This window comes from Scyliorhinus torazame, chromosome 5 (genome assembly GCF_047496885.1).
Source record: "Scyliorhinus torazame isolate Kashiwa2021f chromosome 5, sScyTor2.1, whole genome shotgun sequence".
Classification (NCBI taxonomy): Eukaryota; Metazoa; Chordata; class Chondrichthyes; order Carcharhiniformes; family Scyliorhinidae; genus Scyliorhinus; species Scyliorhinus torazame.
In genome coordinates this window covers 250,313,029-250,339,338 of record NC_092711.1, presented here as the reverse complement: position 1 = coordinate 250,339,338, position 26,310 = coordinate 250,313,029, and the positions used below count along the sequence as shown (strand labels likewise).

Sequence of the window (26,310 nt, the reverse complement as noted above, 5' to 3'; positions counted from 1 at the left end):
TTTCCCAAAAAATAAAGAAATGCAGTCCCCAATTTTCAAAGTCTAACAGCAGGATGTGAAAAAAAACAATGTGATGTGATTATTTTGGTTAACAACCGTTTCTCGGGGCATATACTGCTGGCGGTACAAAATCAGAAAACTCACCTGACTTAGCATTTATGTCCTGTCCATTTAGCAGCACAAGTGTGGCTGCATCAATAGCAGCACGACTGGCTGCATTTATAATCTGTATGTAAAATACACAAATCTTTGGCAATTTTAAAATGCATAGATCCTTCCCTTTCCAACATGTGTGTTGTATGTACATACATAGGAAAAACTAGGAAGATTATTGTAGTCGTTTACACAGTCCAATCAGTGACCAAATAATGATGACACTGGAAGATAAAGATGAGGACATTCTGCAACAGCTTCTGAAATTTAACTCTTGCTGTGCTGCCGAAGATTAATTTTCTCCGCAGTTCAACCAAACAGATTGCCAGCAGGACAACTCATTAAGCAGCGGTAAGTCTGTTTGAATCCTGAAGGACACAGCAAATATTGACCTGGAGACATGTGTTCCGTGAAGACTGTGTGGGACAATTGCACCTTGCCTCATATTCCAGATCAGATTAGATGTTCTAATCACACTTGTGCCTAAGTATTTGTTTCTGGCCGGATACGTTAGCACCATTGAGAACAATGGGCTGAATGGCCTCCAATACCGTATATAACACAGCTGTATAGATTAAAATATGGGCCTTGAATCAATCCAGAAGCCAAACTCTCCTATTCTGGCCCACAACAAACTGTGTTACTATAGCAGGCATCGGGTTCGTCCACAACACAAAATCAGTGCAGAAGTATGGGGTGGGATTTTACCACCAGCCTGCCGTCTGTTTTTCGGTAGCAGAGGTGGTCCACCAACGGGATCTACCGGTCCCGCCGTTGTCAACACCTCTCGTCGCCAGGAAACCCTTACGTCAGCATGGGACCGGAATTTCACACCGGCGTGAACATCTGGTAAATGGCGTCCATGGCTTTTTTTTCTCCTTGCAATTTCTACCCTCCTCACTGATTTTCTCTCCCTCCCTATCGCACCAGCCAATTAGAAACAGTTTTCTGTGAGGGCAGGATGGAAGGGTTCTACAATTCATGGGCGCTATTCATTATGCACTTCGAGAATTGGATTACATCGAACAGTGTGTGTGTGGGGGGGGGGGGGGGGGGGCTGTATGTTAATGGTGACTATGGGTGATTCCTGATTCCTTTTTGTCATTTGTTTATGTTAACATGCGGACTAATGTTTGGGGTTTTGGTGGGAGGATGGGATCGTTGTTATTGATATGGGGATTGACATTGCATTCTTTACCGATTATTGTTTATTGTTGGTGGGTGTAAATTTGGGAGAAAATGTGAAAAAGGAGGAGAATAAAAATATATATTTTTTTTTAAAAGAAACACTTTTCTGGAATTTGTGTCAGGATCAGCTAAACCAGCACAAAATGTGGAGCTATCGTGTACAGTTGAATATCCAAATGCTGGCGGCACGGTGGCACAATGGTTAGTTCTGCTCGCTTTAGTAGCTAGCAGAGATCCCGGGTTCGATCTCGGCCCCAGGTCACTGTCCGTGTGGAGTTTGCACATTCTCCCCGTGCTTGTGTGGGTCTCGCCCTCACAACCCAAAGATGTCAGGGTAGGTGGATTTGCCATGCTAAAATTGCCCTTTAATGACATTTTTGTTTTAATGAACAATGAGAATCACCCCTTGTCTAATATTACTCTTGGATGCGCTCAGGGAAAAGACAATAATCCCTAAGATGCAGGACTAATCGGTTCTTGAACTCAAAATTCTTTATAAAGGACTTTGGACAGGAATTTGATGTATGGTTGAGGATATGCACTCAGGATGAAATTCGTGGATAGATTATTTTAATGCATTAGAATGATTATTCACATATTTTATTTAAAGTTAAATCTCTGCAATAGGACAATTTTCTTTTGTTTTATTGCTATACATAATTTTAATGAACGAGCAATGTACCCAAAATTGAATGAACAATAAAGTAAAATAGAAAAGAATTGAATAGAAATCAGCTATTTGAAGATAATTATAGATCAAAATAGTAATCAGACTAATTCCTCTTCCTCCACCTAAACCCAAAGATATCAGCAAATAATTTCATTGAAGTATGATGTAATCAGTTCCTCTCGAGCCCACTTTGTGTCTTTTTGTATATATAGTTAAGATTCTGTACACACCCAGTATGGGAAACTAAATACCAGATATTCATGCTTCAGTACTTAATAAATTATACTAGTTTCCTGGTCGATAAATCACTGCTCCCTGACCTTCATTGATGTCACTATTGTTGAACACCCCAACATCATTATCCTGTTGGTCACCATTAACCACTAACCATTAACCATTAACTGGACCAGTCACACCAGCAGCATGGCTACTAAAGCGGGCAGAGACAGAACACCCTGCAATGAATAGCTCAACTTCCTGTTTCCTCCAAGTATCTCCACCAAGCAAGGCTCAAGACAAGTGTGTAATGGATTACTCACCCTCACCTTGGAAGAGTGCAGACCACACCAACTCTCGAACAACTGAACACCAACCATAGCAGAGGAGACTACCTGATTAGCCCCCACACCCATCCCTCTCTTCTCGGTAAATTGCAACGGCTTCAACACTTCGGAGTTTGAGGGAGGATGGGAATAGGATTATTTAAATATCAGATCGAGTGCAATCTTCTGCCCAATTTTGAAGGACTCCTGATGAAAACGTGCATGCGGCTGTCCAAAGATGAAATGATTCCTCCTGGGCATTATGCCCTCTGCTGCCGATTCATTTGCCAACATTGACTGTCTGGACCGACGAGATAAATGACCATTTGGTACTGAAGACAGCTCATGTCTGCAGAAATGTGCCCTAGCAGGAGTCAGCACCTTCAGAAAAGCAGGGGGGCGGGTCGGGGGGAGGGAATCATGAAAATGTTCATTTGGAAACTGGAGGAGTTCCTCACTACAGTGTCAGCTGAAGTGACTCCATTATTGTTTACACTAGGTACACTGTGCCCAAGGGACATTGATCTCAGCTGCTCTGTATGCATCAGCCACATTGGCCTAGCACAGATAAGAACACAGGGCTGCCAATGGGATGTCAACAAATGTTGCAGAGGTCACTACTTTAGCAAGGCTGTTGCCTAGAAACCAGGAGGCATACTCAGAACAGAGCTTTGTCACAATTCCATTCAGAGCACCTGCAAAGTGAAACCTATGCAGCACCTAGGTCGCATTTACAGCAGATTTATATTCACAGCAGAATTTGATGCTGAAATCTTTCAAATCTAAGTCAGATTTACTACTGAATAAAATGCCCATGTAAACAGAAGAGTTGCACTGATTTTAAAACACATTCAACTACAGCCAGAGATTTACTAAAATCTCAGTACAAGTCTAATGTCATCATCACCAGTATCTTTTCCAGCGAAGTGGATATTTGAAACCTTCATACTCTGTTCACTTGGGTTGTGCAAAACATCTAACTGTACAGTTGTAAATATCTTGAGTTTCCATAGGTGAGTTTCTGCTTGTCCATCATAACTTCAGTTGAATAGCTGCAAAAAGCTTGGAGAAGCTAACCTTTATCTGGGGTTTCTGTGGCCCTTCATCAATGAGAGGGTGGATGAGGAAGTGGAAGGATGGGTTAGTAAGTTTGCCGATGGCACGAAGGTTGGTGGAGTTGTAAATGGTGTCGAGAGCCATTGCAAGTTACAACAGGACATTGACAGGTGCAGAGCTGGGCTGAGACGTGGCAGATGGAGTTCGACCTAGATAAATGTGAAGTGATTCATTTTGAAAGGTTGAATTTGAATGCTGAATACAGGGTTAAAGGCAGGATTCGTGGTAGTGTGGAGGAACAGAGGGATCTTGGGGTCCACGTACATAGATCCCTCAAAGTTGCCACCCAGGTTGAAAGGGTTGTTAAAGAAGGTGTATGGTGTGTTGGCTTTCATTAACAGGGGGATTGAGTTTAAGAGCCGCGAGGTTTTGTTGCAGCTTTATAAAACCCTGGTTAAATCACACTTGGAATATTGTATCCAGTTCTGGACCCCTCATTATAGGAAGGATGTGGATGCTTTGTAGAGGGTGCAGAGGAGATTTACCAGGATGTTGCCTGGACTGGAAGGCATGTCTTATGAAGAGATCTTGAGGGAGCTAGGGTTTTTCATACTGGAGCGAAGAAGGAAGAGAGGTGACTTGATAGAGGTGTACAGGGTGATGAGAGGCACGGATAGAGTAGATAGCCAGAGACTTTTTCCCACGAGGGAACATAATTTTAAGGTGATTAGGGGACGGTATAGGGGATATGTCAGAGGTAGGTTATTTACAGAGTGGTGGGTGCGTGGAATGCACTGCCAGCAGAGGTGGTGGAGTCAGAGTCATTAGGGACATTTAAGCGACTCTTGGATAGGCACATGGACAGCAGTAAATTGAAGGGGTGTAGGTTAGGTTGATCTTAGATTAGGATAAATGGTCGGCACAACATCATGGGCCGAAGGGCCTGTACTGTGCTGTACTATGTTCTACGAGCAAGGAAACCGCCGGTGGAAATTCCTCCCTCCTATTCTTTCAAATCTTGTTGGGTCTTGGGATATTTTTCTTCATCAAAGGTGCCAAATAAGTATGAGTAGTTATTGTCGCAGAGAGAGAGATGTCTAAATTGAAGTTTGAATGTTAAAAACAAAAACAGAAAACACTAGAAAGATTCAACAGGCCAGTCAGCACCTCAGGAGAGAACAAAGGAGAGAATATTTTGGATGTGGCCCCTTCATTAAAATGTTTTGACAAAAGGTACACAACCCGAAATCTTCACCTTCAGCTTTATGCCATTCTCAGTTGTTTTGCTTTTTATATAGGTCAGCTGACAACAGGTAGACAATAGCATTCTGAATTAAGAATGTCACAAAATAATTGTCCTATAATACAACACAATTGACTTCAGTGCAATTTTCCCCATAATGTGTCGAAATACACAAATTCAGCCGAGCAATCACACTGAAGCCATATCTTCACAGCAATATTTATCCGAGTCAATATAGCAAGTGGGATAAATAGGAACAGTAGATCTAGAATTTGAGTTTCAATCTGTCTTCAGGATTCACCTTTCATGAGTTCAGGCTATCCGAGAGCACATTACAGACACTCAAAATATTTCTGAAATGCCAGTCACTAATGTACAAATTGCTGCAGGAAATCTGTACACAGCAAAATCCCCTAAATAACAATTTGGTGTTTCAATAATTTTGCTTCAGAGATAAATATTAGTCAGGACACCTGCATGTCTTCAAAATACTGCCATGTGATCTTTTATGCCCATCTCAGTGTTGAGGCAGACGGACCCTTGGTGTAGCATCTCATCCAAAAGACAATGCTTCCAACAGGGCAGCACACCGTCAGTATTGCACTAGATTACTTCCTTAAGCCTCTGGAATGGGACTGAAAGCCATAACCCTCTGACTTAAAAGGCAAGAGAGTGTTACAACTGAACCAAGCTGACACAGCATGATGCAAATGTTTCCACAGAGTAAGCAAGCATCATTCAAGTAAACATCTGACTTAAGGGTAAAACATTCTTCCTCCAGCAGATACTGTTACAGTCACCAAGTCTGAAAACTCCAAGAACATGAAGGATGGGATTTTCCAGCCCTTCCCGCTGGTGGCATCTTCCGATCTTCCCCCTTAACCCCATGGCGGGTTGCCAAACGGTGGGCCTGCGAGCTACGCAAATGGCCATTGACTTTGGCAGGACTGGAAGATCCCGCTGGCAGTCATCTGCTCACCACCTCTGCCTTGGGAAAACCCACTGCCGGGGGGGGGGCAGGAAATCCCAGCCCAAGGCTGCCTTACTAAGTTAGCACACAGCATTCAGATCTCGGAGAGATTTTGTGATGTCAAACACTGGCACAGCCCAATCATGTTGATTCAGCTTGTTACCGTTTCACCTCGTGCAAGATATAAGTAGTAAATGCTGCAAATGTGTCAGGGCCCCAACAGCATATGAAAGAGAAAAACTGGTTAAAATTTTGGGTATGTCAACCCTGCAAAATAAAGCCTTAGGAAGAACGGCTGGGAGACCCTGGAACAAAAACAAAAACCTCGGGGGAACATTCATCTTCACTGTCTGTACCTTCCCTTGGAGGTCAGAGGGAGGGCCTCCCACCTTTTCAAATCGGCCTTCACCCCATCCACCAGACTAGAGAAGTATGGAGCTTTAGGGTTGGGGGACCTGATGGAGGAAGGTTAAGTATACCACGAGGGGGCAGCGGAAGGGTTCTATTCGAAGTGGCAACCCTTTGTCTCCTTTTTCAGGGAACTGGTTACCATCGGCTAGAGGCAGGGGGGAGTTGTATTTTTTTTAAGTTTTGTTTGAATAAAAATATATATTTTTTTAATTTTGTGTGAGACTCGCTCTCAAAATAGGCATGCTACACATTTCCAGTTTTTATTGGATTCTGGCATGCACACTCCACCCAACACCAACCAAACTTGTTTTACAAATGTTACCAAAATATTACCATCCAAAGATCTTGCTCTTTACCCACTCAAACTACATTGCTGCTTATTAAGTGTTAAAATTAGCCTAAAAATTGAATGCAGCTCAAAGAGTAAAAGTTTGCTCAACCTGCATTAACATAGTCTGGACCAACAAAAATCCAATATACAACAGGAAACGTTACACCAATATAAATGTTACAAGTCTGCTCAGCATTAAACTTGATGTAAAAATCTATTCAGAGAATTCTGAAAGGCCCAATGGCACCGGCGACATGGCACTACATCGGAACAACCAGAAGGTGTTAGATTCAATCTGAATCAATGCAGCATTAGCAACCTCAGCTGGTGAGGTCCTAGAACTGACTTTGTGACCAGTGGACAAGCGAAAAGTGAAATCCAACTAGATTGTCACTGGTATCTGCTGGAAACAGTGTGGGAGAGCGACTGATAGGCATAGAATCATAGCATTTACAGTGCAGAAGGAGGCCATTCGACCCATCGAGTCTGCATCGGCCCTTGGAAAGAGTACCCCGCCTAAGCCACCCCCATCCTATCCCCGTAACCCAGTAACCCCACCCAACCCAATGTTTGTTGGACACTAAGGGCAATTTAGCATGGCCAATCCAACTAACCTGCACATTTTTGGACTGTGGGAGGAAACCGGAGCACCCGGAGGAAACCTACGCAGACACGGGGAGAAAGTGCAAACTCCGCACAGACAGTGACCCAAGCCGGGAATCGAACCTGGGACCCTGGAGCTGTGAAGCAACTGTGTTAACCACTGTGCTACCGTGCCCCCCACAAAATTAGACATCATCTAATTTTACACATGAAGAATTAGCACTTAGACAATGCAGAAGAAAATTAGCAAGAAAATCTTCCAAAATTCAGGTGTGGGGTTGGGATCCATTGATGAAATTTGCTGTATGTATTTGTTTAGGGAGTCTGTATTGAGGCTTTACTTCAGTGACTGTTCCTTCTTATTAACGGCGTCTGTTTTAAACTAATGGTTTAATCAGAAATATTAGGAAATCACAACAAGGAGTAGTTAAGGAAAGAAAAAGAATTTGACCTCAATTGAGAACTAGTATTTTGGAATTCTAATTACCGAGAAAAACAGACAAAAGGGGCAGCACAGTGGTTAACACTGTTGCTTCACAGCGCCAGGGTCCCAGATTCGATTCCCGGCTTGGGTCACTGACTGTGCGAAGTCTGCACGTTCTCCCCGTGTCTGCGTGCGTTTCCACCGGGCGCTCTGGTTTCATCCCACACGTCCCGAAAGACATGCTGTTAGGTAATTTGGACATTCTGAATTCTCCCTCTGCGTACCCGAACAGGCGCCGTAGTGTGGTGACTCGGGGATTTTCACAGTAATTTTATTGCCGTGTTAATGTAAGCCTACTTGTGACAATAAAGATTATTATTATATTATTAAAACAAAACTGAAGAAGCAATAGCAGGCAATGCTTGGAATGGTTTTGCCCCACAAACGTTGAAGGGTATCATGTCCTAAACAAGCAAAATCTACATTTTTCTGAATTCTTCCAGTGACTATTGGGACTTGTTCCTCCTTAGTTTGCCTACAGAATAATGATTACACTTTAAAAGGTGCTTAATTGATAGCAAAGCATTGATATACACTGCTGAATAATAAGGTACTTTACAATTTCACATCTTTGCTTTCATGCATTGTGACAGTGAATACTAATGTATTAAAGAAAGTCCCTCCAGCTTCAAGAGATAGCTTTTTTGTTGAAAAAAAATCCTAAATTACTAAATTAGACACCATAGAGAATCTTAAATCATAATTACAGCTCACAAGGAGGCCATTCGCTCGTCATACCCATTCCAGCTCACCCATTCCAGCTCACTGCAAGAGTTACTCACCTGGTCCCACTCCCCTGCCTTTTCCCCTTAGCCCCGCTATTATCCTCTCTTCAGGTAATTGTCTAATTCACTTTTGAAAGACAGTTGAACTTGCCTCTTCAGGGAATGCATTTCAGATCCTAACCACTCACTGCATAAAAATGGTTTTCCTCGGGACTTCCGGTTGAGGCTATGCTGAGCTAAGTCGCACGTTCGGCAGCTCCCACCAGAAATTGACTTTTGGGCTCTTTTTAGGGGCCCCAGCGGCATTTGTTCGATGGTTCCCAGTGTGGGAAGGTGACAGTACGATTTCCCCAGCACTGTATGGATTGGACCAGGAGTGGAGCGGTGAAAAAAGTAATTTTTGTGCAGCGAAAAGAGCGAGGGAGGAAAACCAAGATGGCAGCGGGTGGAGACCAGGCAGCGTGGGCGCAGTGGTTGCAACAGCAGCATGGGTTTCTCAAGCGCTGCTTCACGGAATTGAAAACAGAGCTGCTGGAGCCGATGACAGCTTTGATCGACAAGCTTGTCGAGACCCAGAAGGCCCAAGGGGCGGCGATCCGGCAGAAGGCCTCGGAGAATGAGGATGAGATAGTGGGCCTGGCGGTGAAGGTAGAGGCACACGAGGCGCTGCATAAGAAATGGCAGGAGAAGTTCGAGGACATGGAGAATCGGTAGAGGAGGAAGAACCTGCAGATTCTGGGTCACCCGGAGGGAGTGGGGAGGTCGGATGCTGGAGCATATGTGGTCACGATGCTGAACATGTTGATGGGCGCGGGTGCCTTCCTGAGGCTCCTGGAGCTGGATGGTGCCCACCGAATCCTGGCGAGGAGGCCCAGGTCTAACGAGCCGCCGCAGGCGGTATTGGTGCGGTTCCACCGCTTGGTGGACAGGGAGTGTGTCCTAAGATGGGCAAAAAAGGAGCGGAGCAGCAGGTGGGAGAATGCAGAGGTCCGTATATACCAGGACTGGAGCGAGAAGTGGCCAAGAAGAGAGCCGGGTACAATCGGGCTAAGGCGGTTTCTGCATCGGAAGGGGGTGAAATTTGGGATGCTGCAGCCGGCGCGACTGTGGGTCACGTTTAAGGACCGGCACCATTACTTTGAGACGCCGGAGGAGGTGTGGACCTTTATCCAGGCCGAAAAGTTGGACACGTACTGAGGGTTGATTGTGAGGGGATGTCGTGGGGGGGGCTACTGTGGCTACTGTGCTTTGGGGGATGTTCTGTTCTGTATTGTTTCCTTGGGTGCTGGGTGGGGTAGGGTGAAATGGTTCGAAGTGGGGGTTTTGTGAGAGTGTGGGCGTCGGTGGTTAGAAAGACGGGGCCCCGTTGTGGGGGAGGGGAGATGGGAGGCCCGAGGTGGGGGAGCTGGGATTAGGCCGCAAAAGGGAGCTGCGCCAGAGAAGGCGGGGCCGGTTTGATGGAAAGCGCGGGCTTTCTCCAACGCTAGGGAAGGAAGGGGGCGGGGCCGGAGGGGAAGGGCGGTGTTGGAAAGGAGCGCCCGCTGATGGACAGGAGGGGTGGGGGGGGACTACCACACTGGGGGGTCGATGGAGTGGCGGGAGTGGCCGGGGTCAGCAGGAGTCAGCTGACTTACAGGAGTGCTATGGGGGGAGCAATGCAGCTAGGGGGGGGATCTAGCTGGGGGCGGGGGGGTGGTGGAGACTGGGTTGCTGCTGCATTGGCCAAAGGGAAGCTGGAGCTCAGAGAGAGAGTCGGGGCGGGGGTCTGCCGCTGGGGGAATGGAGACTGCGGGAGGCGTGGGCACGTGGCTGGCCTAGAAAAGGGGATGGCTAATCGGCGGCGGAAGGGGGGGTTAGAGACTTTTATGAGGGGCCGTATAGGTCTGAGCCCCCGACGGAGGAGGGGGGATGCGTTGATTTTTGGATCGGCTGAGGTTCCAGAGGGTGGAGGAGGAGCAGGTGGCTGGGCTTGGGGCACCGGTAGGGCTGAAGGAGCTAACTAAGGGGCTGGGGAGTATGCAGGCGGGAAAGGCACCGGGGCCAGGTGGGTTCCCGGTGGAATTTTACCAGAAGTACATGGACCTGCTGGGCCCTCTATTAGTGAGGACTTTCAATGAGGCGAAGGAGGGGGGGCGGGGGCGGGGGGGGGGGGGGGGGGGCCCTACCCCCGACGATGTCCAGGGCGCTGATCTCGCTGATCTTTAAGCGGGACAAGGACCCATTACAGTGTGGGTCATATAGGCCAATCTCACTCCTCAACATGGACGCGAAGCTGTTAGCGAAGGTGTTGGCTATCAGAATTGAAGACTGTGTCCCGGGGGTGATTCACGAGGACCAGACGGGTTTTGTGAAGGGAAGGCAGCTGAATACCAATGTACAGAGGTTCCTTAAAGTAATCAGCATGCCTGCAGTGGCGGGGGAAGCGGAGATAGTGACGGCGATGGACGCGGAGAAGGCCTTCGATAGGATGGAGTGGGGGTACCTCTGGGACGTGTTGAGGAGGTTTGGGTTCGGGGAGGGGTTCATTAGTTGGGTTAGGCTACTTTACGAAGCCCCGGTGGAGAGTGTGGCCACGAATCGGAGGAGGTCGGAATACTTTCGGCTGTGCCGGGAGACGAGGCAGGGGTGCCCCCTATCCCCCTTGCTATTTGCATTGGCAATTGAGCCTTTGGCTATGGCTCTAAGGGAGTCCAGGAACTGGAGGGGGCTGGTCCGGGTTGGGGGGGGGGGGGGGGGGATACCGGGTATGCCGATGACCTGTTACTGTATGTGGCGGACGAGTGGGGGGGGGGGGGGGGGGGGATGCCGGAGGTGATGCGGATCCTCAGGGAGATTGGGGACTTTTCCAGGTATCAGCTCAACGTGGGGAAGAGTGAGCTCTTCGTGGTACACCCAGGGGACCAGGGAAGGGGGATAGATGAGCTTCCACTGAAGAGGGCGGAAAGGAATTTTCGGTACCTGGGGATCCAGGTGGCCAGGAGCTGGGGGGCCCCATCACAAGCTCAACTTGACGCGACTGGTGGAGCAGATGGAGAAAGAGTTTAAAAGGTGGGACATGCTGCCACTCTCCCTGGCGGGTAGGGTGCAGTCAGTGAAAATGACGGTGCTACCGAGGTTCCCTTTTGTATTCCAGTGCCTCCCCATCCAGATTCCGAAGGCCTTTTTTAAGCGGGTCAGCAGGGGCATCATGGGATTCATGTGGGCGAAAAAGACCCCGAGGGTGAGAAGAGTGTTTCTGGAGCGGAGTAGGGACACAGGAGGGTTAGCGTTACCTAATCTGTGTGGGTATTACTGGGCTGCCAATGTGGCGATGATACGCAAGTGGGTAATGGAGGGGGAGGGGGCAGCGTGGAAGAGGCTGGAGATGGCGTCCTGTGTGGGCATGAGTCTGGGAGCGCTGTGACAGCACCGCTGCCGCTCCCGCCGGCTAGTTACACCACGAGTCCGGTGGTGGCCGCGACTTTGAAAATTTGGGGGCAGTGGAGACGCCACAGGGGTGAGGTAGAGGCTTCGGTTTGGTCCTCGATCCGAGAGAACCATTGGTTCGTCCCAGGGAGAATGGATGGAGGGTTCCTGAGCTGGCACAGGGCAGGAATTAGAAGGATGGGGGACCTGTTTTTAGATGGGACGTTTGCGAGCCTTGGGAGCTGGAGAAAAAATTTGGGCTACCCCGCAGAAATGCCTTCAGGTACATGCAGGTAAGGGCGTTTGTAAGACGGCAGGTGAGGGAGTTCCCGCTGCTTCCAGCACGTAGGATCCAGGATAGGGTGCTCTCGGGGGTATGGGTTGGAGAAGGCAAGGTCTCGGCAATCTACCAGGAGATGCAGGAGGGAGAGACCTCGGTGGAGGAGCTAAAGGGTAAATGGGAGGAGGAGCTTGGGGAGGGGATAGTGGAGGGTACGTGGGCAGACGCCCTGGGTAGGGTTAATTCTTCCTCCTCTTGCGCCAGGCTTAGCCTGATACAATTCAAGGTTCTTCACAGAGCGCATATGACAGGGGCAAGGCTGAGCAGGTTCTTTGGGGTGGAAGACTGGTGTGTGAGGTGCTCGGGGAGCCCAGCAAATCACGGCCACATGTTCTGGGCGTGTCCGGCGCTGGATGGGCGTTGTGAGGACGGTGTCTAAGATGGTGAACACCCTGGTTAAGCAGAGATGGGGGTTCGCACTATTTGGGGTATCGGATGAGCCGGGAGTGCTTAATGGGGGGTTTGTATATTGGGGGAATTTGTGATGTAGTTGTAAGATGTTTATTTGTGTTCTATGTTTTTCTTTTTTCTGTAAGGGGGTTTGTTGAAAATATGTAAAAATTTGAATAAAAATATTAAAAAATTTAAAAAAATGTTTTTCCTCATCTTTCACCTTAAATAAGTGCCCTCTGGTTCTTGATTCTCCCAGCAACGGGAACAGTTTCTCTTTATCTATTCAGTCCAGGCGTCACAGGATTTTAAATAACTTTATCAAGTCTCCTCTCAACCTCCCTTCTCCAAGGAGAACAACCTCAAGCTTCTCCAATTCATCCACGTAACTGAGGAATCTTTTCTGCACCTTCTCGAAGGCCATCACATGCTGCCCAATGTGGCTGCCCAGTACTGGACATAATACTCTAGTTGATGCTAAATGAGCATTTTATAAAAGGTTTATCATTACTTTCTTGCTTTTATTTATAAAGCCCAGGCTCCAATATGATTTATTAACCACGTTCACATCCTGCTTTAACGGTTTCAATAATTTGCACATACCCACCAGGTTCCTCTGCTCCTGAACCCATTTTAGAATTGCACAGATGCTGCCACACCTGCTGAGCTTTTCCAGCATTTTCTATTTTTAAGTTAGATTTGCATCCTTTATTTCACCTTGCCTCTCCTTACTTTTCCCACCAAAATATATCAATTCTCACTTTTCTGCATTAAATTTCATCTGCCATGTAACTGTCCATTCCACCAGCCTGGTCTACATTCTCTAGAAGCTATCACTATCTTCTTTACAGTTCACAATACTTCCAAGTATTGGGCTGGATTTTCAGCCTCGAGCCAAGGAAGCAGGAGACGGGAAAATGCCCGTTTCGGTCTGCCCACCTTGGGAGCAAGTGTCGACAAGGGTGGGATTTTTACTGTGGGAATTTTTGGGGGGGTGGGGGGTGGGAAACCCCTATGGCCCCTCATGCCCTCCACCCCAATCCCAATCCCTGGCACTTTAATGTCCATTCAGCATTTATACAGTGCACAGAACCAATGAACCCTACAATGACAGTAGGATGTTTTAAAAACAAAATTTCAGTCAAGGTTCATAACCCTCTGAGAAATTTATCCTCATTTCAGTCCCAAGTTTCAGATGTACAAAGGGACCTGGGTGCCCTTGTCCAGTCACTGGAGGCTAACATGCAGGTGCAGCAAACTATGAGGAAGGCTAATGGAATGTTAGCCTTTATCACAAGAAGATTTGAGTGCAGGAGTAGTGAAGTCTTGCTTCAACTATATAGAAGCTTGGTCAGGCTGCACCTGGAGTAGTGTGTGTCGATTTGGTCCCCTTACCTCAGAACTCAGATGGAGTGCAATGAAGGGTTAACCAAATTGGTTCCTGGGGCGGTAGGACTGTCTTATGACGAGAGATTGGGTAAACCGGGCTTGTATTCTCTAGAGTTTCGAAGAACGAGAGATTATCTCATTGAAACCTGTAAAATACTTGAGAGTGGACAGGGTAGATTTGTTGGGGATTCTAGAACCAGGAGGCAGAATTTCAAAATAAGTAGTTGCTGAGATCATTCTTACACTTTCTTGAACAAGGGTGAACCATATGCAATTCTCTAATCCTGAGGCAAAACACCACAATCTAAGGAGGATTGGAAGATTATGGTCAGTGCTTCCGCAATTTCCACTTTTCCTTCACTCGGTATCCTTGGAAACCTTTCATCTGGTCCTGGTGACTTAACCAGCCTACTTATTACCTCCTGTGATATCAATGTTTAGCCCATCAAGTGAATCAACCCCTTTCACTAACTTGGGCAGCATCGTCTTCCTCGATAAAGACAGTTGTAGAGAATTTGTTCAGCCATGCAACTTGCTTCCATGCACAAAATCTCTTTTGGGATCCTAACTGGCACCTCTTCCCCCTTTACCATCCTTCGCTATTTATATGGCCAGAGAAGACTTTTAGATTCCCTTTATGTTAGCTGCCAGTTTCTTCACATGCTCTCGCTTTGCTTCTCCCTTAGATATTCAGCCCGGTTCTCATTTGTATCAATTACCTGACGAGCTGCCATGCACACACTTTTTCTACTTCATATTACTCTCGATCTCTCTCCGGAGTCTGGATTTGTTTGCTCTGTGTGTCCTCCTCATGGGGACGTACCTTGACGATACCCAAACTATCTCCTCTTTAAAGTCAGCCCATTAACAGTTTTGCCTGCCAAACCTCAATGAAGAAGCCCCTCTTCCAATTAATTACGTTTACTCTGGATTGCTCTTTGTCCTTGTCCATAACCAACCAGAACAATTTTATAAAGAGCAAAACCTCAATCGGTCAAAAGCTACATTTTGACAAACAATGAAGGTTAATCTGGTTACTGCATGGCACAAACATTCTTTTATAAACCAAACTATGGGTGTTACTAATACATGCTGGAAATCTCCAGTCACCAGCTGTGCCAGCCAAACTACAATCTGCCCTCCTTTTCAATGGATCAGACTGACTTAAATTAATTTCGGTCTGAAAAAAAAAGAGAAAGTGAATGTTTGCTTTTGCCATTTCCTAAGCTATGAACAAGGAGCTGAGTAAAAGGCAAATTCCTTTTAAACCACAAAAGTGAAAGTCAGGGACAGACAGGCAGCTGAACACGTGTTGAATTGTTGTCAGGAATGTACTTTCCTCTCCCATTAGTTATAACCACGTGCGGTATCATAGGAGCAAATGCTCAGTGCCCCATTCCAACTGGTACTGAACACAAATGGACCAGATTTCAATGTGTACCAGTGTAACACGCCTTCAAAGTAGCAAAAATCAACTCTACCCACCCCCACCCCCCAAACCCAAGGCCACAAGTATCACTGACTGGCTTTTAATGAGCTGCAAATTGATTTGTGCAACTTGTATACCTGCACACTCGATACATCACATTTTACATCATGTCAATATTCATTAATTTATTCATTATTTCCATTTATATCCTATTTTGGTAAACCAACCATAATGTATGAAAATATCACACATGTAAACAGATGCTATCTGCAACTTTGCTGCCTGTTGCCACATTTTGTGTCAACATCTTTCATTATAAATTTTTGATTTGAAAGAGAAATGAGTAAACATACCCTGCGGTAATTACATTCTCCCACCAGTGGTGGCACTGGAATGCCTCAAGATTAGATCTTTAAATATGTACTGCACATACACACACACGATTCGGAGACTAACTCTACATTCCTGCTTACCACATTACAGTAACATTTCCCATAATCACTATAAAAAACTTCAAATGTAGCATGTTAAAACCTTCATGTCTACACAGCCTTCTCTCCCCCCCCCACTCTTCCCCCACCCCCCGACCTTACTTCACCTGAAGTACAGACTTAGTTTCGAAACCCCATAAGCAACACTTCTGGAAATCAAAGGATGAACTTAAAAGTAACTGATTGTGCTTCAAGTTGATACACAAATGAAAACTGTATTCATTCTGGAAATGCAACAACTGCCAATGATCAAAGAATTACAGAGCTAGATCCAGTACCCAACAAGCAACCATATTGTTATTATGCTCAACCATCCCCACTGCTCAACCCTGTGAAAAATGTGACAATTGGTACTGGGAATGATGGCATACCTCCTGGAGAGATGGCTGATGACATTACTCTGCCACCAAACAGAGATACAATCAAAGCTAACATCCAACAAGAATCCTCACAATCCACAGTAGAACTACTCAAACCTAGATGGCTAGAACATAGAATCACAGAACAGAATTCCTACAGTGCAGAAAGAATCAATTTGACCAATCAAGCCTGCATCAGCCCTTCGAAAGAGCACCCTAATTGAGGCCACGCCTCCAATAACCCTACCTATCCCCATAACCCCATCTACCCTTTTGGACACTAAGGGGCAATTAAGCATGGCCAATTCACCTACCGTGCACATCTTTGGATTTGGGAGGAAACCGAAGCACCCGGAGGAAACCCACGCAGACACGCGGAGAAAGTGCAAACCCCACACAGTCACCCGAGGCCGGAATTGAATCCGGGTCCCTGGAGTTGTGAGGCAGCAGTGCTAACCACTGTGCCGCCTCAGGAAGATTGCTGTAATATGCCCCAGATAGAGGCCTAGAAATTGGTCCATAATTGAAACAAAGCTCAATCTCAGTGCAGTACATACTACAGGTGCTTAATCGGATTGATGGGGGTACCACAGCACAATCCGCCCACCAGCCTCCTGAGCATAATAGCAGAGAGCCATAGGGGCCTGTGTGGCCCCATAGAAGCTCACCACTCGCAGGGATGCAGTAAGATTAGCCAACACCAAAGACCTCTGGAGATACATGAGAAGTAGCTGGCAACTGTCTGAAATCCAGCCATTCATGCTCATATTGGGTAACTTAAAACCTGTCTTTCAGATGGCAGCCTCTAAGAACCATAGGTTTGTTTGTCAAGTGTCTGAAGAAACAGAGCTTGCTGTGGTCATCATACACAGACCAATTTCACGAAGGGGCCAAACAAACTGACTTTAGGCCTGATTTGCAAATGTAGTGGGCCCAATTGCAGTTTTAGGTGTGCATTCTGAACAACTACAGAGAAGCTCCAACAGGTACCATGGGTAGCACACTTCTGACAAGGAATCAGCCCATTGCCCGCCAGTCTAGATGCTAAGGTACCCAGTTTACGACTGCAAAACAGGTCTAGCGCAATCCAATTCCAAGGCCACAATGTCATGAAATTGTGTTGCCTACTCCATATGGCACAAAAATGACACTGCAGAGAGTGTTTGGAGGACAGCAGCGGCTGATGTCAGACAAGGAAAAACTGGGGATAGGAGGGAAAACAGCAAGAGATTTCTGGGATCAGTTCCTAACTCAAGTGTTTCCGCTGAACCTTCTCACATCTCTGCCTTAGGAATTTAGGCGGAGGCCTCGGTAGAACAGCCCTTGCTACATCATTCACCACTCCCTTCATCTCGCACTGAAGAACATTCAAACTATTCAGGCAACTTCTGTATAATATTTCAATCATGAAGACTCTGAAGGGGCTACAAAACTACACTACAGACCAAGGTACCAAACGTGACAAAGGTGATTAATTGAATGCCAACCATTATAAATGTCTTCCATTCCTTTGCCATGGTGTTTTTCTCTTTTAAAAAAGGCTTCCTACACCGTTCTTCCACATGGTTCTCCCCAAGCAGAATGAGTAGAGTTGGTGGAAAGCTGCTGATCTTTAGGAGGGAACCCTTGAGATGTTTGAGGTCAGTGACTTCTGGGTGCTTGGACCCAAGGGTTTGTCTGCTTATTGCTGCACCTCAGCTGTTGCTGGTCAGTCTGACCCAGTCAAAATGCTGGTAGTATGGTGAGTACTGGCTGAAGAGGGAGGAGAATGTGCAATCGTGTTGATATCCTGACAGTGTCCAACCCACACTCCTCCACTGGCAGTAGCCACTGCTACTTTCAGGTCATTAGGGGCTCATTGCTCTCCTGGACTTCCAGGAGAGCAGACTGCAAAAGATGAGAGCCCCTTTATAGTCTATTTAACCCACCAAACTCTCCCATGTGGAACCAAGATTCTACATGGCAGCCTCGGAACATAGAACATTACACCGCAGTACAGGCCCTTCAGCCCTCGATGTTGGCCAACCTGTGAAACCACTCTAAAGCCCATCTACACTATTCCCTTATCGTCCATATGTCTATCCAATGACCATTTAAATGCCCTTAGTGTTGGCGAGTCCACTACTGTTGCAGGCAGGACATTCCATGCCCTTACTACTCTCTGAGTAAAGACCCTACCTCTGACATCTGTCTTATATCTATCTCCCCTCAATTTAAAGCTATGTCCCCTCGTGCTAGACATCACCATCCGAGGAAAAAGGCTCACACTGTCCACCCTATCCAATCCTCTGATCACCTTGTATGCCTCAATTAAGTCACCTCTTAACCTTCTTCTCTCCTTCTTCGGAGCTTTCATTAAAAAAGACTGCAAAGACTCTATCTGAGTGCTCGGCTGCAGCATCACTAGGTGAGAACACTCCCTGGGACAGACTGCAGAATGGCAATGCCATGTGAAATGAGACCACAGAGGCTGCAAGCAGACTCATCCACACTCAGCCATAATGCTAAAACTCTGTGGCAGGCCTTCCAGTTCCTCACAGGGCTAGTTTGAGAGAGGCTGGAAGTTTTCATCTCATGGCAAAGCCCTCAGTTTTGCTATCTTCAACAGAGATTACCAAAGGCCTTTGCCTTCAGAATTCTTAATAGTGCAAGCAGCTGTTACACAATCAGCAGAAACCTTCAGCTCATTATCTAGATGATGGAGAATGCCATTGTCTTTGCTGATGCTGGGAGTGCTGGAGCTGTTTTCCCTGAGGGAATGTCCCCCAATCTTTATTTTAAAGAATTCAGACAGTGCAAAAGGAGGCCATTCAGTCCATCGAGTCTGCACCAGCCCGCTGAAAGAGCACCCAACCTAGGCCCATTCCCCTGTAACCCCAGCTAACATGTATATCTTTGGATACTAAGAGGCAATGTTTGGCATGGCCAACACCCCCTAACGTCCAGGAGTCTCTTGCTGTGGAAAAAGTCCAGAAGACAGAAGGCTTTAGATATGCGGGAGAAATTTTTCAATCAGGTTAAGTATTGAGATTGCAGTTTGAAGTTAATACTTTTGATGCATCTGTGCCGAGCCGAATGAAGTGGAGATGCCAGCGTTGGACTGGGGTGAGCATAGTAAGAAGTCTTACAACACCAGGTTAAAGTCCAACAGGTTTGTTTCAAATCACTAGCTTTTGGAGCACAGCTCCTTCGTCAGGTGAATGAAGAGGTAGGTTCCAGAAACATATATATGGACAAAGTCAAAGATGCAAGACAATACTTTGAATGCGAGCATTTGCAGGTAATTAAGACTTTACAGATCCAGAGAGAGGGGTAATCCCAGGTTAAAGGAGGTGTGAATTGTCTCAAATCAGGACTGTTGGTAGGATTTCGCAAGCCCAGGCAAGATGGTGGGGGGGGGGGGGGGGGGGGTGAATGTAATGCAATATGAATCCAAAGTGAGGCCGTACTCATGTGTGCGGAACTTGGCTATAGGTTTCTGCTCGGCGATTCTGCGTTGTTGCGCGTCCTGAAGGCTGCCTTGGAGAACTCTGTGGTGATATGCATCACTGTAAATACACAAGGGGTTAATGTAAATACACTACAACTAAGTAAACACTAAAGGGAGCACCAGAGACGTCATGACATGCAGACATACAGCTAATGAACACATAAAATAGGACACGACCAATGGGCAGTCAAAACACCCAGAGGTGACACTACCACAAGGGGGCATTACACAACCCATATATAAGGACAGGGCACACATACTCGGTCTCTTTTCCACAGGCGACACTTAGAGAGTAGGACAGGGGCAGGTCAGAAGCATCACACCCACCACGTGGCTTAGAGCAGATTGGTTAGTTAGACGGAGTTCTATAGCAAGATTAGCAGGAGAGTCGAACTCATAGAGAACTGTGCTAAAGGTTCAATAAATCACATTGAACTTACTTCAACGTCTGGACAGAACGGTAGCACAAGTGGATAGCACCGTGGCTTCACAGCGCCAGGGTCCCAGGTTCGATTCCCTGCTGGGTTACGGTCTGTGAGGAGTCTGCACGTTCTCCCTGTGTCTGCGTGGGTTCCTCCGGTTTCCTCCCACAGTCCAAAGACATGCAGGTTAGGTGGATTGGCCATGGTAAATTGCCCTTAGTGTCCAAAAAGGTGAGATGGGGTATTGGGTTACAGGGATAGGGTGGAAGTGAGGGCTTAAGTGGGTCGGTGCAGACTCAATGAGCCGAATGGCCTCCTCCTGCACTGTATGTTCTGTGTTCTATGTTCTAAAGTATCTTTTGGTCAAAGCTGCATCGAGTTGCAGCCTGTGTTATCCCAGAGTACATAACACAACACGGTGCCAGTAGTGCCTGTTGAATCGATATAGTTCAACTCAGCAAGATCAGTGATTACCAGCAACAGCACCCAGGCAAGATAATCGAGATTCCGGTTCCTCAGCAGCTCCGGTACCACGGCAATCTCAGTGCCAACTGGCGTGCATTCAAGCAGAGATTTGAGATTTACATGGTAGCATCCAACCTAGATGGCGTGGCCGATGCTGAGAAGATAGATCTTCTACTCACCGTTGCGGGTGAAAGTGGAACAGAAATCTTCAACTCCTTCAAGTACTCCAAAGGGCAGAACAAGAGAGACTTCCAGACAGTCCTGGATAAGTTTGAAAACGATTGCGAGGTGAACACAATAGAAATCGGTAAAACTGGCGCCTATACTCACCAGGAGGCAAAGGTAAGCTTGCAACAGAAGCAAACGGCAATTTTGATTGGCAGCCATCTTGCGCAAGGAGCCGCACATGCGCAGTTGCAAAAAGAGCGCACAGAGAAGGAAAAGCGATCTGCGCATGCGCAATCCATTCCTACGCTCTAACTCACAAGCGTCATGACGTCAGAGGCCCCAGACTACGCCCACTTAAAGGGGAAATGTCCGAAAATAGTGAAAAAAACATTTACCGCCAAAAAACACAATTCTTTCACCTGGAACGACAGTACAATGCCTGAACTTCGACCAGTAGCTGAAAGTAACCTCCGCAGAAGCCTGCAACAAGCAGTTAGCACCGCCCTAAGAGATGATTTAGTCCTTGAAGACTACGACTCAGACGATGATTTCATCATTGGACGTGGCGACCTCAGTACCAAATCCGAACCGCAACGAGATGTGTTGTACATTGAAGCATCCGACACAGTCATGGACGAGTTCTTCGGATTTGAGGATCCTCAGCCCAGCATAGACGACATCCCGACCCATGAGTACAGGATTCTGCTGCGGCCTGACGCCAAGGGACAGACAGCGGTACAAGCCCACAGAGAGCAGCCTGATGCCAAGAGAGTGGTCCACGCACCACGAAGAGTCCCCGACTCCGCACAGAAAGCGATGACAGACTCCACAGCGAGACCACTGCACGACTCCATTGAGAGCGCACAGATCGACTCCACAGCGAGACCACTGCATGACTCCACACAGGGAACGATGCCAGACTCCACAGAGAGAGCGGTACAAGCCTCCACAGCGAGCTTGTTGACAGACTCCACGATGGAAGAAACGCAAGACTCCAGAGCGCAGTCCTTGCATGAACAAGACCATGATGGTCTAGCAACCTTATGAGCAACCAGCAGCAGACGTTGCAAGTCTGCCATGCTCAAGTGCACAGCAAGACGACTATGACATTCTACCACGCTCACGTGAACAACAAAAAGACTATGACAGTCTACCCAGATTATTTGAGCCACCAGAAGAAGACTCTGACCGTCTACCCAGCTCATCTAACCGACAAGAAGACACTGAAGGTCTACCCACTGTATGTGCGACAAGTGACAAAGGATTCACAATTCCCATACAAGATGTGCGACATCTCAGCGAGACTGACAGATCTTAGCTAGTATGTACAGAGGCACTCGACAATCAAAGTGAGGCTACTAGTGACTCCAGTGACACCACGTTAATTCAAACCTCATCTACTCGGGCCTCTCCACAAGAACCTGAAATGACCCCAGACGGGGAGCATCAAGAAATCAAAGGTGATTCAGGTGAATACGAAAGGGCTCCAGACGGGGAGCATCGACAAGTCAAAGATGATTCAAGTGAACCGGACATGACTCCCGACGGGGAACGCCGAGAAATCAGAGTCGGCACACTCAATGAAACAGCAGATGCCACAAAGGACACTGACACAAGTAACTTTGTGAAGGACTTGAATTCTCCATCGGTGTGGTCATTGAGCGCAACAAACACAACAACAAAACCTACAAAAACAACAAAGACAACAACAAGAAGTGTACCAGAGGCAACAAACACAACAACAAGTACGTCAATAACAACAATGACAACAACAGGTACGACATGGTACAACTCTGCCCATGAAGGACAATGTTACTGCTCAGCTCAGAACAATGGCGAGAGGGCAAACATACCATGGCATGTCAACGCATCTTACCAATTCACGTTTGCTACACTACGGACAAGCAAACCAGCTTTCAGGAAAGATGTCATCAAGAATTGCTACCATAAGCATTAAAAAAAAAAGTCCACCTCAGACAATGAAGTGATTTGACCATTTGAACACCTCCTGCTGAATTCTTGGTGATGTAAACACAGGAACACTGATGGCGTTCACAAGGGAATGACAACATCAACATCGACACTTCAATAACAAAACAAGAAAGCCACTCGACCGTGTAAATTCATGAACTTTGGACTCATAACTATTATTTGGTATTGTATAATCCTCAATGTCATCGTAACTATTCTTTGATCTTGTATCATCATCACAGTCATCATAACTTGTACATGATATCACTTATTTACCTGTTTTTGTTCAATTTTTCTTTACCACTGTACAGAAAATATGTCACACGAAAAAAGGGGGGATGTGGTGATATGCATCACTGTAAATACACAAGGGGTTAATGTAAATACACGACGACTAAGTAAACATTAGAGGGAGCACCAGAGACGTCATGACATGCAGACATACAGCTAATGAACACATAGAATAGGACACGACCAATGGGCAGTCAAGACACCCAGAGGTGACACTACCATAAGGGGGCATTACACAACCCATATACAAGAACAGGGCACACATGCTCTGTCTCTTTTCTACAGGCGACACTAGGACAGGGGCAGATCAGAAGCATCACACCCACCACGTGTGTTAGAGCAGACTGGTTAGTTAGACTGAGTAACTATAGCAAGATTACCAGGAGAGTCGAACTCAGAGATCTGTGCTAATAGTTCAATAAATCACACTGAACTTACTTCAACACCTGGAGTACCTTTTGGTCAAAGCTGCATCGAGTTGCAGCCTTTGTTATCCCAGAGTACATAACATAACAAACTCTTACTCAAAGATCAGAGGCTGAATGCACTTGACTGCTGAAGTGTTCCCTGACTGGAAGGGAACATTCCTGCCTGGCAATTGTCACCCGATGTCTGTTCATCCATTGTCGCAGCATCTGCATGGTCTCGCCAATGTACCATGCTTCGGGACATCCTTTCCCGGTAGACAACGTTGGCCGAGTCGCACGGGTATGTACCGCATACCTGGTGGGTGGTGTTCTCACATGTAATGGTGGTACCCTTGTTGATGATCTGGCACATCTTGCAGAGATTGCCATGGCAGGGTTGTGTGGTGTCCCTGTTCTGAAGGCTGGGTAGTTTGTTGCAAACAATGGTTTGTTTGAGGTTGCGCGGTTGTTTGAAGGCAAGTAGTGGGGGTGTGGGGATGACCTTGGCAAGATGTTAGTCTTCATCGATGACATGTTGAAGGCTGCGAAGAAGATGTCATAGTTTCTCTGCTCCGTGGAAGTACTGGACGACGAAGGGTACTCTGTCAGTTGTGTCCAGTGTTTGTCTTTGGAGGAGGTCGGTACGTTCTTTTGCTATGGCGCGTTGGAACTGTCGATCGATGAGTCGAGTGTCATATCCCACTCGTACGAGGGCATCTTTCAGCGTCTGTAGATGTCTGTTACTCTCCTCCTCGTCTGAGCAGATCCTGTGTATACGGAGGGCTTGTCCATAGGGGATGGCTTCTTTAATGTGTTTAGGGTGGAAGCTGGAGAAGTGGAGCATTGTGAGGTTGTGGTAAGATGAGTGTGTCCAAGAATGCAACTGATTTTGGAGAGTAGTCCATGGTGAGTCTGATGGTGGGATGGAACTTATTGATGTCATCATCTAGGTGTTTCAGTGATTCTTCGTCATGGGTCCAAAGGGAAAAAAATGTAATCGATATATCTGGTGTATAACGTCGGTTGAAGGTCCTGTGTGTAGAGGGATGAAGATATTCAAGCAAAATGCAGACGCGCTGCTCGGGTACACCACCGATTTCCCCAGGCCAGGTGCTCACCAGGTCTCCCCTTCTGCATGGGTGAGGATTACAATGCTGCGCACGCTTCCCCTCAATTTGGTTCCCCCCCTAATAATATGTACTGATTTGTCCAGCAGAGAGAGCAAGAGTTAGTATCTGTTGAAAAGACATGTGGATAAATGTAAAATTTGTGCAGATCAAGCACAAAGACGAGTAACATGGAAAGAGAATGGAAAGTAATTAATGTAAAGCTGGGAGAATTGAATGTGAAGTGATAAAGGAGCAGAGCTGAGAGAAAAGACTGATGATATTGTGGGGTGTGACGGGAACAAAGGAACAGACAAGTGTGTTTAGAATGAGAAAGACATGCGGTGCAGTGTGTTCTTGCTGAAGAATGTGATGGGGGAAGGGATGAGAGGTGCGTTATCAGGCATTGCTTACAGGGCTGGCGAGATGATCTTGTGAGCCCAATGGGCCTCTTTCCATATTGAATCTGAGCCACAGACACCAACTCTCCTGGCCCTTTCTGTCCAGAGAGGCCTTGGAGAGGTAAAATAACCCAGTCCTCACACAGTTAATGTCACGGAGGCGTGTTCAATGCCCCTGCCTACACAATTCCTGCTCGAGTTAAAAGCAGAGCTTTTAGTGTTAACAAATAAACAGAGGCTCAATGAAGTAGTTATGGAAATCAATATTAATTAGTTTAAAATCACAAATCATGAACAATAACTAAAACCTGCCAATGGATGTAACACAAAATGAGACACGTAGCATGCCGTCTGTGAACATGTGACTAAAGGTAACCAAATGGCTTTCAAAAGAGAAATGATGGTTATTTTAAACGGAGGTGCGTTAATGATTTGAAGGAACCTGCTTAGTGCTGCTAAAGTCAGAAATATGCTTTAGAAACAAGATACAAAATAGTTTATTACCAGCGTGGCTGATTTTCTGAGACCAGAGCCACATGCAAATACACTGCACTCCGCACCAAAATGGCAGCATATACTTCTGCACATGTGGTTTTTTTCAATTTCAGTTGGGCCATCAAAATGGATGACTTTTTAAGTAGAGGAGTCTCCAAGGCCATTGCACAACTGATACAAGTATCAGGGCATCAGAACGCAACCAATTTCATGAGATATATGGAGTGGGATTCTCCAGCCGGTTCCGGGGCGGAGAATCCTGTTTGACGCCGTAATCGGGCCCGGTACCGGTTCGGCGATTCTCCGGGCACTGAAAATCGCCGTCACCGCGGAGCACGGTGTGCCACCGGGGTGTGGGGGGTATTGCCAGAGGCCTGCTCAGCAATCCTCCGCTCCCGACTGGTCGAGTTCCCGGCAGCGTGGAACTAAACACCTACTGCTGGTCGGGATGCTCACGTGAGTCTGCGGCCGCCCTGGTTGGGGGCGGGCGGATCGGAGACCAGTGGAGCCTTATAGGTGACCGGGGATTTAACTTGCGGGGGTTGAGGCTCGAGCACGCAGCCGATCGGAGGAATCTCTTCACTCCGGGTCCCTGCTAGCCCCATGCAGGGCAATAAATTTGTTTAACTTTTTTGCAGGAATTTCAGGACTAAAGCTCCGCCGTTTCTACACCGGCGTGGGGACATAGTCTCAATAATGGAGAATCCAGCCCATTATATATACATACATGTGTGGAAGTTGAGTTTTGAAGGAAGGTCCTTGACCTGAAACTCTGGGCACGATTCTCCCAAAAGGAAACAAAGACCCATAGCGAGTATGTTTCGCCACGGGTTTCCCGGCGCTCACAGTGCCTAGAAACAAATGGCTATTCAATGCGACTCGCGTTGCAGAAGGGGCCTGATACCAGCCACCCGG

General features: G+C 46.8%; 1 protein-coding gene across 8 annotated transcripts in view; it reads right to left on the bottom strand.

Annotated features, from left to right (window-relative positions):
• Positions 1–26,310, bottom strand: part of LOC140421035 (Krueppel-like factor 12) — a 236,070-nt gene that overhangs the window by 138,639 nt on the left and 71,121 nt on the right. The window contains exon 1 of one of the 8 annotated variants that reach the window (XM_072505331.1): positions 2,551–2,675. The exons of the other annotated variants lie outside the window; for them this stretch is intronic. Within the exon in view, the coding sequence (XP_072361432.1) occupies positions 2,551–2,643 (93 nt within the window). The 5' untranslated portion in view covers positions 2,644–2,675. Of the gene's footprint in view, positions 1–2,550; positions 2,676–26,310 lie in introns of those variants that run through there. 8 annotated transcript variants of the gene reach the window in all.